Raw genomic sequence first — 15,723 nt, 5'->3', positions numbered from 1 at the left:
TTAATAAAAGTCTTCCATTTGCCTGAATCCTGTCTGCCTCTTGAGTCTTCATCCTGAGTTAAGGGAATATGCTCCTACATCTGAAAAAGGAACAGCAACACACTGAAAGCTTGTGATTTCAAAATAAGCCTTTTGACCTATAATGTGCCTTTTGACCTATAATGTGATGTTATCAAGGTGAAGGTGTGTACTGTATTTTTAGGCGAGAGTGAAAGCTGTTTTGCGCTGAGAGCTTGCAGTCATGTGACTGACCAGCTGTCTCAGAGCATGCTGGAAAATTGAAAATATGTAACATTTGGCTGTGAAACAAATACCTGAGTTTTGGATGCTGCTTTGACAACCATTTCAATTTAGCCAATCAGTTTAAATTATGCACCAGGATACTGAAACCCAATTGAATTTGAATTTATTGCTTTTGCCAACCTTGAACCAATGAGACAATCCGCTGTTAGGTGTACAAAGAAGCAGACATTTTGAAAGCTAGTCAGTGCGATCAACTGCCATCGCCAGAGTAATTGCCAGCAAAACACTCTCTATCAGAGGTAGCTTTCTCATATGAAACATCTTTGCAGTAAAAAAAAAGATGACCCAGGCAGGTCTGCAGCTGAAAGAAGACAAACACTGATGACAGCTGCTGTGTGGTTTTGAAATTAAGTTGACGTAATTTTAATGTGGGCTTTTATTGGAACAGTATATAGTTATAGAATTGGAGTAGATCACAAACCTTTAAGAGAAAGGATGCTTAGAGTTGTAAATACTTGTTGTTTAATGTTCACTTTTAGAATTAAAGAATAAATTAATACTTTAATAATTAATACTTTAAAAATTAAAATAATTTAAACAGTAGAATTTGGGAGTTTAACAGATTACGTGATGAGGTGAGCTTTTCTGTGTGTTTAGTTTAATTACCAGAAGGGTTCACCATCATGTCGTAACAGTTTGAGGGCTCACATCCGTGATTTGGACAGGTTTAGACAGATCCAGCCTGAGCTTTGGACAGATTTTGAATAGATTTGGGTTACAAAAGAACCGAGTAGATTTACACACTCGCTAATTAGTGTCCTACATCTTTAAATAAAATGTAGGTGAGGGTGGTATGGTGGCTCCGTGGTTAGCACTGTTGCCATGGATCCAGGTTTGATTCTCCCTGTGTCTGCATGGGTTTCCTCTGGGTGCTCTGGTTTTTCCCCACAATCCAAAGATGTGTAGGTTAGGTGAATTGGATATGATAAATTGCCCATAGTATGTAGGGATGTGTAGGTTAGCTGTATTAGTCAGGGATAGTTATAGGATAATAAGGTAGAGGAATGCATCTGGGTGGGTTACTCGAGGGTCGATGTGGCCTTATTGGGCTGAAGGGTCTGTTTGACACTGTAGGGATTCTATGATAATCAGTTTAATTTCGGTTACTTGTGGTTGGTTAATTTAAAAGTGCGAGAAATGGCTCTTAAGGTTGCTAAAAAGGTTCTGGGGTTTGAAGATGATTCCCAAATTTGCCAAGAAAGTTTAGAAAGACAGAAGAAGACCATACTTCTGAATTAGCAATAGGTTAGAATTGGGTCTAACCAGGAACAAAAGTAAAGCTGAAATTGTCAGGGAGTTAGCCAAGCACTTAGGTGTGTTAGAGAAACAAGTGCAATAAAATCAGAAAAAAATTTAAACTAAAATTGTGAAAAATGGAGTTAGAAGATAAGAAAAGGGAAAGAAGACCAATGAGAGAAGAGGAGACAGAGAAGAAAAGGAGAGTAAGAGAGAAAGAGAGGAAAGAGAAAGACAGAGAGAAGAAAGGGAGAGAGAAGGTGACAGAGAAGAAAGAGAGAGAGTTTGAACTTCAGAAGTTGTGAATTCGTCAGGAAATCCATGTTAACAGGTTGGAGATGAAGAGTAGTGATATATTTTAATATGTTAAAACACTGCCACACATTGATGAGAAAGGTGTAGAAGCCTCCTTTATTTGCTTTAAAAAGTTGGCCAGGCAGATGGAGTGGTCAGAGAACTTGTGGGCAATGCTAGTTCAGACTAAGCTGGTAGGCAGAGCCAGTGAGGTATTCGCAGCACTGCCAGTTGAGGGGTTATCAAACAGGCTATTATGATTGCTTATGAATTGGTACCAGAAGTATACAGACAGCAGTTCAGAAACAGAAAGAAGGAACCAGGTCAGACTTATGTTGAGTTTGAAAGAATCAGACATAGTAATTTTGATAGATGGGTGTAGTCCTTAAAAATAGATGAGATCTATGAGGCTGTCACAGAGATTATTCTGCTGGAGGAGTTTAACACCTCACTTCCGAGATGACTCAAATTCATGTGGATGAACAGAAAGTTCAAGAAGTGAGAAAGTGGAAGAAATGGCAGATGATTACACATTGGTACATAAGGCAAATTTTAGTTTCTGGCAAGACCTTCATCCTGTGAGGGACAGGAATTGGGAGAAGGGGAGATCCTACCCTACAAAACACAGAGTACAGCACACTGGTAATTGTTTACCACAGGTGAGAAAAGAAGCCCAAGAGGGTGAAAAGGAGGTGAAAGGCCTCAGGTGTTCCCACTGTGGTAAAGTGGGACATGTAAAGTCACAGTGCTGGTCGTTAAAGAAAGGCATTGTGGGAAAAGATGTGGTAAAAGAGGCTATGCCAGTGGCATTAGTGCAAGTAGTAAAGGAAACCCCCAAGAAAAGTCAAGGAGCTGCAGGAGAGTGCACAGCCCAGGCAGGGGCTGGGTGTGGAGTTAGTTCCTGATCTTTGTCTCTGTGGATAAAATTTACTCAGAAAGATCAGGGAGAAAGGGAAAGAAGTTATAATTTTCAGAGATATTGAATTTAATAAGTCTCTAATAGAAAGAGATGAATGTATTTGCACTCTTTCTGACCTGTTACCCAACAGAGTGGTAATTTGAGATAAATGGACAGAAATTAAGTGTTCCCCTGTGTAAGATCAGGTTGGAATGCTCACCCAAGACTGGGGAAGTAATAGTGGGAGTGCAGACACAGGGAGAATCAAACCTGGATCCATGGCGCTGTGAGGCAACAGTGCTAACCACAGAGCCACCATGCCACACTCACCTTCATTTTATTTAAAGATCTAGGACACTAATCAGCAAGTATATAATTCTGTGTTGACTATCCCTAATCAACTTATTCTTCTCTAGATGACCATAAGTCATCTTGTAACCCTTTCCAACAATTTATCCACAACCGCAGTAAGGCTCACAGGTCTATATTTTCCAGGGTTGTCTTTACTCCCTTTCTTGAACAAGGGAACAACATTTGCTATCCTCCAGTCTTGGAATATTCCTGTAGACAATGGTGACATAAAGATCAAAGCCAAAGGCTCAGCAATCTCCTCTCAGCTTCCCAGAAAATTCTAGGATAAATTCCATCTGGTCTAGGGGACTTACCTGTTTTTAGACTTTCTAAGTTAATTTAGAATTGTTAACACCTCCTCCTTATGCACCTCAATCTCATCTAGTCTCATAACCTGAATCTCAGTATTCTCCTCGACCACATTGTCTTTTTCCTGTGCAAATACTGACGAAAAATATTCATTTAGTGCTTCCCTTATTTCCTTTGACTCCATGCACAACTTCCCCCTGCTATCCATGATTGACCCTAATCTTACTCTAGTCATTCTTTTATTTCTGATATAGCTATAGAAAGCCTTAGGGTTCTCCTTGATCCTATCTGCCAATGACTTCTCATGTCCCCTCCTGGCTTTTTTTAGCTCTCTCTTTAGGTCTTTCCTGGCTAACTTGTAACATCAAGCACCCTAATTGAGCCATCAGATCTCATCCTAACATAAGCCTTCTTCTTCCTCTTGACAAAAGATTCAACTTCCTTGGTAAACCATGTCTCCTGCACTCGACATTTTCCTCCCTACCTGACCGCAATAGCTGGTCCTTGAATAATTTCCATTGTGCCCATCCCCCGCAGTGTCCTTCCCCATCTGATGCATCCTAAATCTTGCCTAACCGCACTATAATTGCCTTTCCCCCAGCTATAGCTCTTGCCTTCTAGTATATACCTATCCCTTTCCATCATTAAAGTACACACAACTGAATTGTGGTCACTATCACCAAAATGCTCACCTACCTCCAAACCCAACACCTGGCTGGGTTCATTCCCCAGTACCAAATTCAATGTGGCCTCGCCCCTTGTTGGCCTGTCTACATACTGTGTCAGGAAAACCTCCTGCACACACTGGACAAAAACTGACCCATCTAAAGTACTTTAACTATAGTACTCCAAGTTAATATTTAGAAAGTTAAAGTCCCCCATAATAACTACCCTGTTACTCTCGCTCCTATCAAGGATCATCTTTGCTATCTTTTTCCCCTCTACATCTCTGGAACTATTTGGAGGCCTATAGAAACCTCCCAACAGGGTAACCTCTCCTTTCCTGTTTCTAATCTCAGCCTAAACTACCTCAGTAGACAAGTCATCAAACGTCTTTTCTGCAGCCGTAATATTGTCCTTGACTAACAATGCCACACTGTTGATATCTACTTTGTTCCACAAATCCGGATGACACAGGTTTCAGTACAACAGCAGATGTTTTATTATCGGACACCAGCGAGACATTCTCAATGTCCCCAAAAGTAGTCATGCCTGTGATGAAACTTCTCCAGGAATCTCTGTCCTACACACGAAGATAGTATTTTTTAATAGGGATTAAACAAAAGGTTTATCAGTCACATGGTTGATTGTCATTACATAGTTTAAAGAAGGTAATTATGAATTTACAAAGCCCGGTGAATGTCGATGTCCTGTGGTAACGTGTGAATGGATTACAGAAACTGATTATTATATTCTTCGTGATTATATGTTAATGGGAAGAGATTAAGACAGAAGGGTTTTGCCTGCTCTAAGTGGGGGATTCACATACCTACGCTAATGTGGAGGGGAAGTAAGATAATGGGAGCAGGAGGCAGTTTAACAGGGTTGTGGCCAAGGCGTTCAGTCTTGTCTAGGAAGGACAAATACCTCTGTCTGAGGCTGCAGAGGAATCGACAGGTATGGCTCCACTCAGCTTCTCTTCTGGTTTAGTCAGCCTTCCCCCTACTGAGGTGTTCTGTCTATACTGTAAGAGGACAGGCTTCCAATTGATACTGCAGTGAGTCTTTTTGGCAGTGGAATGTTTAACCCTTGAGTCTCCAATGTGCCTTGAAGGAGAAGTAAGACATGGAACTGATTCCTTGGCTTTCTAACTTCCTTAGCACCACCTCCTTTTTATTTTCACCAGTTTCTCTCATCTTACTGAAACATCTAAATCCCAGAACCTCCAATAACCATTCCCATTCTGGATATTTTTGACATTAAAGATACTCTTCAAACCAACTTCTTGCCTGCCGGTGCCTTATCTGAAAGATAGAATCCGAAATGAAAATGGAGACCGCGGCAGGTTAGTGCAGAGGAGAAATGGGCAGAAGTGCACCAGATTGCGTTGCTGTTAGTGTACAGACAGGAAGTGTTATGGGTAGCACATGAACTACCAGGAGGAGGTTACCTAGGTGTAAGGAAGGCTCAGGCTAAGGTACAAAACCATTTCTATTGGTCTGGAATGCACAAGGATTAGAAAATCTTATGAGGAAAGGCTGAGGCACTTGGGGCTGTTCTCATTGGAGAAGAGAAGGTTTAGGGGAGATCTGATAGAAGTGTATAAGATGATTAGGGGTTTAGATAGGGTAGATACTAAGAACCTTTTACCGCTAATGGAGTCAGGTGTTACTAGGGGACACAGCTTTAAATTAAGGGGTGGTAGGTATAGGACAGATGTTAGGGGTAGATTCTTCACACAGCGGTTGTGAGTTCATGGAATGCCCTGCCCGTATCAGTGGTGAACTCTCCTTCTTTATGGTCATTTAAGCGGGCATTGGATAGGCATTTGGAAGTTATTGGGCTAGTATAGGTTAGGTAGGATTCGGTCGGCGCAACATCGAGGGCCGAAGGGCCTGTACTGCGCTGTATCCTTCTATGTTCTATGTTCTATGTAAGGATGTGGTTAACATGTCAGACATGCCAAATGGTAAGTAAGCTGCAGGCAGTAATAAAACGAGCACCGTTGTTGCCAATTCCCACACTTGAAGAACCTTTCACACGGGTAATGATTGATTGTGTAGGTCCTCTTCTGAAAAGTACAAGTGGGAACCAGTACATGATAACCATAATGGATGTGTCTACCAGATTTCCAGATGCAATTCCATTATGGAGCATTAAGGCAAAAAGGATGGTAGAGGAGTTAAGAGCTTTCTTCACGGGGTATGAGCTACCCAGAGAGATTCAGTCAGACTAAAGGTCTAACTTTACTGCTAGTTTAAGGAAGTCATGGATAGATTAGGCATACAGCCTTAAAGTCAAGTGCAAACCATCCTGAATCCCAGGGAGCTTTGGAAAGGTGAAAGTGTGGTGCTGGAAAAGCACAGCAGGTCAGGCAGCATCTGATGAGCAGGAGAACCGATGTTTCGGGCAAAAGCCCTTCATCAGGCTTTTTCCAGCATCACACTCTTGACTCTAATCTCCAGCATCTGCAGTTCTCACTTTTGCCTAGTTTTAGAAAGACACAGACCCTGAAGACCATGTTAAGAGCATACTGTCAGGATTACCTAAATGATTGGGATAAAGCTGTCTCATTTGTATTGTTTACCATTAGAGATGCCCCAAATGAATCTACTAGTTTACTCCCTTTCAGTTAATATTCTGACATAAAGTGAGAGGCCCTTTGAAATTAATTAAAGAAAAATTGACAGGACTGAAGTCAGAGATGTCACACTTGGATTATGTATCTGTGGTGAGGGAGAGATTAAACTGGGTCGGTGAGTGAGCTAAACAGCACTAAAGAGGGTACAGCATAGAATGAAGAAGGTGGCAGATAAAAACTCTGAAATTCAGATGTTTTCCAGTGGGGATGATGTATTACTATTGTTACCAGTGGTAGGAGATCACTTCAAAGTCAGGTTTAGTGGTCCCTACCAAATTGAGAAAAAGTTGAGTTAGGTAAACTATCTGGTAAAGATGGTGGATAGGAAAAAACTGAATCAGTCAGGTGAATATGTTGAAACCTTAATATAATAGAGAGAAGAACCTGGAGAAATAGGTGTTAGTTACTGCCCCACAGAGTGAGGAATCAAATTCAGATGTCGTAGAGTTTCACGAGCCTCAAAATATGTTAAACAATGAGGAGGTCCGAGAGGAGTGGGATATGTTAGTGAACCATCTGTCTCAGGAGCAAAGAACCCAGTTGAAAGGTTTGTTGCAGCACTATGGGGACATATGCAGGAATAAGACGGGGAGAACTAATGCTACTGTGCATGAGGTATTCCGATAAAACAACACTCCTAATCCTTTCAAAGCCAGGTCCAGAAGGAAGTGGATGTGATGCTCAATGAAGATATCATCAAACCGAGTCAGAGTGAGTGAGTTCGCCAATCATGTTAGCTCCCAAACCTGACGTTTTGGACTATTGGAAGGTCAACACCATAACAAAATCAGACTCATATCCAATATCAAGATTGGAGGACTCGATGGAGAAAGTTGGACAAGCCAGTTACATCACAAAGTTGGACTACTGCGTGGTTATTGGCAGGTATCTTTTTCAGAAAAAGCGAAAGACATTTCTGCGTTTGTAATCTCAAATGGCCTATATCAATTCAAAGTAATGCTGTTTGGAATGAAGAACGCACCCGCCACATTCCAAAGACTCATGAACAGAGTTGTGGCTGGGTTAACAAACTGTGCAGTCTGTTTGGATGATGTAGTGATCATGGAAAGATCACATGGTACTGTTGGCAGAGTTCTTCGAATGATTAAGAAAAGCAAAACTGATAATAAACTTAAAGAAAACAGAACTTGCGAAAGCAGTGGTGACATTCTTGGGACATAACATCGTCCACGGAAGGTTGACCCCAAAGAACATCAAGACGAAGGCCACTGAGGAATTTCCATGAACCACCTCAAAGAAAGAGATGTCATAGAGTCATGGAAACAGACCCTTCGGAATAACACATCCATGCCGACCAGATATCCCAACCCAAATTCATCCCACATGCCAGCACCTGGCCCATATCCCTCCAAACCCTTCCTATTCATATACCCATCCAAATGCCTCTTAAATGTTGCAATTGTACCAGCCTCCACAACATCCTCTGGCAGTTCATTCCATACATGTATCACCCTCTGAGTGAAAAGGTTGTCCCTTAGGTCTCTTTTATATCTCTCCCATCTCACCCTAAACCAATGTCCTCTAGTTCTGGACTTCCCGACCCCAGAGAAAAGACTTTGACTATTTACCCTATCCATGCCCCTCATAATTTTGTAAACCTCTATAAGGTCACCCCTCAGCCTCCGACGCTCCAGGGAAAACAGCCCCAGCCTGTTCAGCCTCTCCCTGTAGCTCAAATCCTCCAACATCCTTGTAAATCTTTTCTGAACTCTTTCAAGTTTCACAATATCTTTCCGATAGGAAGGAGACCAGAATTGCATGCAATATTCCAACTGTGGCCTAATCAATGTCCTGTACAGTCGCAACATGATCTCCCAACTCCTGTACTCATTACTCTGACCTATAAAGGAAAGCATTCCAAATGCCTTCTTCACTATTCTATCTACCTGCGACTCCACTTTCAAGGAGCTATGAACCTGCACTCCAAGGTCTCTTTTTCAGCCACACTCCCTAGGACCTTACACATTAAGTGTACATGTCCCACTAAGATTTGCTTTCCCAAAATGCAGCACCTCGCATTTATCTGAATTAAACTCCATCTACCACTTCTCAGTCCATTGGCCCATCTGGTCCAGTCCTGTTGTAATCTGAGGTAGCCCTCTTCGCTGTCCATGACACCTTCAATTTTGGTGTCATCTGCAAACTTACTAACTGTATCTCTTATGCTTGCATCTAAATCATTTATGTAAATGACAAAAAGTAGAGGGCCCAGCACCGATCCTTGTGGCATTCTACTGGTCACAGGCCTCCAGTCTGAAAAACAACCCTCCACCACCACCTTCTGTCTTCTACATTTGAGCCAGTTCTGTATCCAAATGGCTAGTTCTCCCTGTACTCCATGAGATTTAACGTTGCTAATCAGTCTCCCATGTGGAACCTTGTCGGAAGCCTTTCTGAAGTCCATATAGATCACAGCTACTGTGTGCCTTCATCAATCCTCTTTGTTACTTCTTCAAAAAACTCAATCGTGTTTTTGAGACTTGAAGTCCCATGCACTAACTATTCCTAATCAGATTCTGGATCAGTGGTACTGGAAGAGCACAGCAGTTCAGGCAGCATCGAACGAGTAGCGAAATCGACGTTTTGGGCAAAAGCCCTTCATCAGGAATAATGCCTTTTCCAATATAAGTACATCCTGTCCCTCAGGATTCCCTCCAATAACTTGCCCACCACTGAGGTCTATAGTTCCCTGGCTTGTCTTTACCGCCCTCCTTAGACAGTGGCACCACGTTTGCACCTCACCTGTGACTATCAATGATACAAATATCTCAGCAAGAGGCCCAGCAATCACTTCTCTAGCTTCCCACAGAGTTCTCGGGTACACCTGATCAGGTTCTGGGCATTTACCCACTTTTAACCGTTTCAAGACATCCAGCACTTCCTCCTCTGTAATCTGGACATTTTGCAAGATGTCACCAACTATTTCCCTGCAGTCTATATCTTCCATATCCTTTTCCACAGTAAATACTGATGCAAAATATTCATTTAGTATCTCCCCCATTTTCTGTGGCTCCACACAAAGGCCGCCTTGCTGATCTTTGAGGGGCCCTATTCTCTCCCTAGTTTCCCTTTTGTCCTTAACATATTTGTGAAAACCCTTTGGATTCTCCTTAATTCTACTTGCCAAAGCTATCTCATGTTTCCTTTTTGCCCTCCTGATTTCCCTCTTAAGTATACTCCTACTTTCTTTATACTCTTCTAAGGATTCACTCGATCTATCCTGTCTATACCTGACATATGCTTCCTTCTTTTTCTTAACCAAACCCTCAATTTCTTTAGTCATCCAGTCTTCCCTATACCTACCAGCTTCGATTTTTGGGACTAATTGGATTCTACTGGAGGTTTGTTCCAAACTTCAGCAGCATAATGGCACCACTAATAGATTTACTGAAGAAGAACACAAAATTTCAGTGGACAGAAGAATGACAGGAGGTATTTGACAATTTAAAAGCAGTATTAACCACCGCACCAGTTTTAGCTACACCAAAGTTTTAAAGCCCTTCAAAGTTGCTATCGATGCCAGCCACATAGGAGTTGGTACTGCTATAGGAAGACATCAAAGAGTGTGGTGCTGAAAAAGCACATCTGGTCAGGCAGCATCTGAGGAGCAGGAGAATCAATGTTTTGAGCATAAACTCTTCATCAGGAAGAACTACAGGCAAATGATGGTGGAATTGAACTGCCAGTTGGATACTTTTCAAAGAAACTCAACACCCACCAGAGAAGATACTCTACTAATGAAAATGAATCATTGAGTTTGGTACAGGTCTTACAACATTTTAGTGTTTATGTGACAAACAATGTGTTGGGACAATTGTGTACATGGATCACAATCCTATTACATTCTTGGAACAATTTAAAAAATATGAGGCTATTTCCTTGGAGTCTTTTGTTCCAGACCTTTAATTTACAAATTGTACATGTGAATGTGATAGCAGATGTCATTATCACTGATTTAACGAATGAAGTATAGATAAGATTGAACAGATATCAATGTTATTTCTTTGTATGCAAAAATTAGCATGAACTTAGATTATTGTCTTATGTATTTTCTTGTAATGAGAGTTAAGAATTACAAAAGAAACAAGCCATGTTTTCATTATGATGGTTCTTTTTTTTCTTAAGGGGGTAGGTGTTATGAATTGAAGGTGTGTAGTGTACCTTTAAGAGAGAGTGAAAGCTATTTTGCACTGGGAACTTACAGGCACCTGTCATGTCATTCACTGCTGTCTCAGCGTGTACTAGAAAATGGAAAACATGTAATATTTGGCTGTGAAACAAATACTTGAGTTTTGGTTGCTGAAGTTAGCTGAATTTGAATTTAGCCAATCAGTTTAAATTATGCCCCAAGGATACTAAACCCAATTGAATTTGAATCTATTGCTTTTGCCAACCTCAAACCAATGAGACAATCGACGTTAGGCGTACAAAGAAGCAGACATATTGAAAGATAGACTGTGATCTCAACTGCCATTAAAACACTCTCTATCAGAGGTATCTTTTTCATATGAAACATCTTCGCAGTTAAAGATAAAGACAACCCAAGGAGATCTGCAGCCGAAAGAAGACAGACACCGACGATGGCAGCCACTGATTGATTTTTAAATTAACTTGATGTAATTTTAAACGGTGTTTTATTGGAACATTATATTGTTGTAGAGTTGGAGGTGAATAAAAAAAAAGAAAGGTTGCTTAGAGTGGTAAATAGTTGTTGCTTAATGATCACTTTTAAAGTTAAAGAATAAATTGATATTTTTTCTTTAGATAGTGGAATTTGGGAATTCTCTGTCACTCGCACTTTAACAGGTTACGAGGCAAGGTGAGCTGTTCTGGCTGTTTGGTTTAATTAGCAGATGGGTCATAACGCTGTGTCATAACACTGACCTTATCCACCTTAAACCGACCGACTTCCACACCCACCTAGACTACACCTCCTCCCACCCTGCCCCCTGTGAAAACGCCATCCCATATTCCCAATTCCTTCATCTCCGCCGCATCTGTTCCCAGAAGGACCAGTTCCAGTACTGTACAACCTAGATGGCCTCCTTCTTCAAAGACTGCAATTTCCCCCAGACATGATCGACGATGCCCTCCACTGCATCTCCTCCACTTCCCGTTCCTCCACCCTTGAGCCCCGCCCCTCCAATCGCCACCAGGACAGAACCCCGCTGGTTCTCACCTACCACCCCACCAACCTCAATATACATCGTATCATCCGTCATCATTTCCGCCACCTCCAAACAGACCCCACCATCAGGGATATATTTCCCTCCCCTCCCCTGTCAGTGTTCCAAAAAGACCACTCCCTCCGTGACTCCCTTATCAGGTCCACACCCCCCACCAACCCAACCTCCACTCCCGGCACCTTCCCCTCCAACCCGCAAGAAATGCAAAACTTGTGCCCACACCTGCCCCCTTATTTCTCTCCAAGGCCCCAAGGGAACCTTCCATATCCGCCACAAATTCACCTGCACCTCCACACACATCATTTACTGCATCTGCTGCACCCGATGTGGCCTCCTCTATATTGGGGAGACAGGCCGCCTTCTTGCGGAACGTTTCAGAGAACACCTCTGGGACACCTGGACCAAGCAACCCAACCACCGCGTGGCTCAACACTTTAACTCCCCCTCTCACTCCACCAAGGACATGAAGGTCCTTGGACTCCTCCATCACCAGACCATAGCAACACGACGGTTGGAGGAAGAGTGCCTCATCTTCTGCCTAGGAACCCTCCAACCACAAGGGATGAACTCAGATTTTTCCAGTTTCCTCATTCCCCTGCCCCCACCTTGTCTCAGTCAAATCCCTTGAATTCAGCACCACCTTCCTTACCTGCAATCTTCTTCCTGATCTCTCCGTCCCCACCCCACTCCGGCCTATCACCCTCACCTTGACCTCCTTCCACCTATCGCATCTCCAACTCCCCTCCCCCAAGTCCCTCCTCCCTACCATTTATCTTAGCCTGCTGGACACACTTTCCTCATTCCTGAAGAAGCGCACATGCCCAAAATGTCGATTCTCCTGCTCCTTGGATGCTGCCTGACCTGCTGTGCTTTTCCAGCAACACATTTTCAGCTCTGATCTCCAGCATCTGCAGTCCTCACTTTCTCCTTATCCACTCTAGTCCAACACCAGCAATTCCACATCATAGAATAGTCAATGTGAAAGATTAGAGACAGCAATACATCTAAGACAGCTTTTTAGCCAGTATGTAGAAGGTCTTGAAGGAGAGAGGGTGCTCATGGACTTAATCTTAGGTAAGTCGGACTAGGGATTGACGAATCAGCAGAAGAACACTTTACAGTTGGCGCTCCTAACTCCATTAGATTCAAGATTGTTATGCAAGGGAGAGGGATGGAACTGAAATCAAAGTTTTCAACTGAGGAAGGCCAATTTTGATAAAATCAGATATTAGATTAGATTAGATTACTTACAGTGTGGAAACAGGCCCTTCGGCCCAAAAGTCCACACCGACCCGCCGAAGCGCAACCCACCCATACCCCTACATTTACCCCTTACCTAACACTACGGGTAATTTAGCATAGCCAATTCACCTGAATCCCACACATCTTAGGACTGTGGGGGGAAACCAGAGCACCCGGAGGAAACCCACGCAGACACGGGGAGAACGTGCAAACTCCACACAGTCACCTGAGACGTGAATTGAACCCGGGTCTCTGGCGCTGTGAGGCAGCAGTGGTAACCACTGTGCCGCCCATGATTTGATTTATTATTATTATTTACACGATGTATTTATTTATATGTGATTAATTTAGATATGATCTAAATTAAATCTTTCATTAATTAGCAAATACAACAAGTTCATTTCTGCAGTCACACAACTTTGAAAATTCTTTTTCCTGCGAAAAGTCTCTCACCAACATGCTGCTTCGGTATTTGTTTCTTCACAATCGTAGCTTTCCTGCATCTGAGAAAGACTGTGAAAAGGTGTTGAACCTTTTAAATGAGGTTGTCTGGAACTGAAGACAAGTTGTGCTGGTCAGACAGGATCCCTGGAGAAAGAGCATGGTAACCAGAAGGTTACTGCCAGCATCTGCTGCAGTTTGCCCCAACTGGGGGTTATCTTGAAGATGCACTCCACGTGAAAACTGATCAGTCAAGCAACCATGTAAATGTCAGGTTAGATGAGTCTGAGGGAGAGTGCCAGGGTTAGAGGTTGGAGAAGACGAGAGAGTGAGCTCTGGATTAACTCAGACACAAGGTGGTGGTCAGGGATAGTGAAAAAGGCAGGAGGAGCGTCAGCAGAGACTTACAGCCGACCTACAGACTGTCCCAGTCACAAGGAGGAGGGGAGAGAAAGGAGAACGACTGTCTCAGATGAGAGTCCGGGATTGGGCCGAAAGGCCATAACCCTGTAATCCCATGAATGTGAAATGTAATGACATTAAATGCTGAAATACAACTCAATATTAACATTGCAAACGTGACTCTCAGGGCCATGCACTAACTCCACCCCTCAATGGGCGGGGCTTCACTCGGAAGGCGGGTTCCCGCACTAACTCCACCCCTCAATGGGCGGGGCTTCACTCGGAGGGCGGGTTCCCGCACTAACTCCACCCCTCAATGGGCGGGGATTCACTCGGAGGGGTACTAACTCCACACCTAACTCTCGTATTAACTCCACCCCTCAGTGGGCGGGAATTCACTGGGAGGGCGGGTTCCCGCAGTAACTCCACCCCTCAGTGGGCGGGGCTTCACTCGGAGGGCGGGGGCATGATAACAGTACATCCGTCAGTGGGCGGGGCTTAACTGGGAGGGCGGGGACATGAACACAGTCTGTCCCTCAGCGGGCGGGGCTTCACTCGGAGGGCGGGGCATGATAACAGTACATCCGTCAGTGGGCGGGGCTTAACTGGGAGGGCGGGGACATGAACACAGTCTGTCCCTTAGTGGGCGGAGCTGAACTGAGAGGGCGGGACGTGCATAGCGTCTGTCCCTCAGTGGGCGGGACCCCTCACAAAACCCGCCCCGAAATGGGCGTGGCCCGGCGGTGTTGTCGCCGCTCGGCAAGATGGCGGAAGAGAGCCAGGTCTTGTCCTCGGAGCCGCTGAGCGCTGCGCTGTTGCCCGCCGAGCCGCTCCTGCTAATCTTCAGCTTCCTAGATCATACAGACCTGGTCAGGTATAGAGTGCGGGACGGAGGGGGAATGGGAATGTCAGGGTCAGGTATGGTGACGGAGTCAGGGGTGGACAGTGAAAGGAGCGATGTGGGGCCGGGAAGGGGGGGGTACGGAGGCCGACACAGAGACTGACAGAGACAGAGATAACGTGGGCAGGGAAACAGGGCACGGAGTGCACTTATCGTCATTCCGCAGGTACTGGTGCAGTTCATGTTCAAATGTGGTAAGATCTGGACAATATCTAGGCTTGTGCTGAAAGTGAGAAGTAACACAAACGCCAACTCAAATAAGAGGCAGTGTAACCACCAGCCCCTTGACATTCAATGGTATTGTTATTATTGAACCCAGACTTTCAGATTCCTGGGCTTACCATTGACAAGAAACCTAACTGGATTTGCCACACAAATGCAGTGGCTACAAGAGCATACCAATGCTACAGTGAGTAACTTCACCTTGTGACTTTCCAAAGCGTCTCTGCAAAAGTCAAGAGTGTGATGGGATATTCCCTACTTGCCTGGATGGGTACAGCTCCAGCACTTAAGAAGGTTTATGCCATCCAGGACAAACACAGCCCACTTGTATGGCACCATGTTGACTCCCTCCACTATCAATGCTCAGTGTCAACAGAAAGTATGAGCTGAAGAAAGCTGTGCAGAAATTCGCCAGACCTTCTTGGCACCTTCCAAACCCACAAATACTACTACACAGAGTGACAAGGGCAGTAGATGCATGGCAACACTTACCAGCTATACGTTATCCTCCAAGCCACTCATCACCCTGACTTGGGGAATATATTGTTGTTCCTTAAGTGTTGCTGGGTCAGAATCCTGGAGCTGTGCCACTAGCTTTTTGGGCATTCCTATATCC

At 43.8% G+C, this 15,723-nt stretch overlaps 1 protein-coding gene across 1 annotated transcript in view; it reads left to right on the top strand.

Annotated features, from left to right (window-relative positions):
- The first annotated feature begins 14,717 nt into the window (after positions 1–14,717).
- fbxo3 (F-box protein 3) overlaps positions 14,718–15,723 on the top strand; it is a 53,268-nt gene continuing 52,262 nt past the window's right edge. Inside the window, exon 1 of the mRNA XM_060838677.1 lies at positions 14,718–14,858. Coding sequence (XP_060694660.1) covers positions 14,749–14,858 — 110 coding nt within the window. The 5' untranslated portion in view covers positions 14,718–14,748. The remainder of the gene's footprint in view (positions 14,859–15,723) is intronic.

The sequence above is a fragment of the Hemiscyllium ocellatum genome, chromosome 18, assembly GCF_020745735.1.
Source record: "Hemiscyllium ocellatum isolate sHemOce1 chromosome 18, sHemOce1.pat.X.cur, whole genome shotgun sequence".
Taxonomy (NCBI): domain Eukaryota; kingdom Metazoa; phylum Chordata; class Chondrichthyes; order Orectolobiformes; family Hemiscylliidae; genus Hemiscyllium; species Hemiscyllium ocellatum.
Note: the sequence above shows the minus strand (reverse complement) of the source record. Positions and strands in the feature narration are given on the sequence as shown.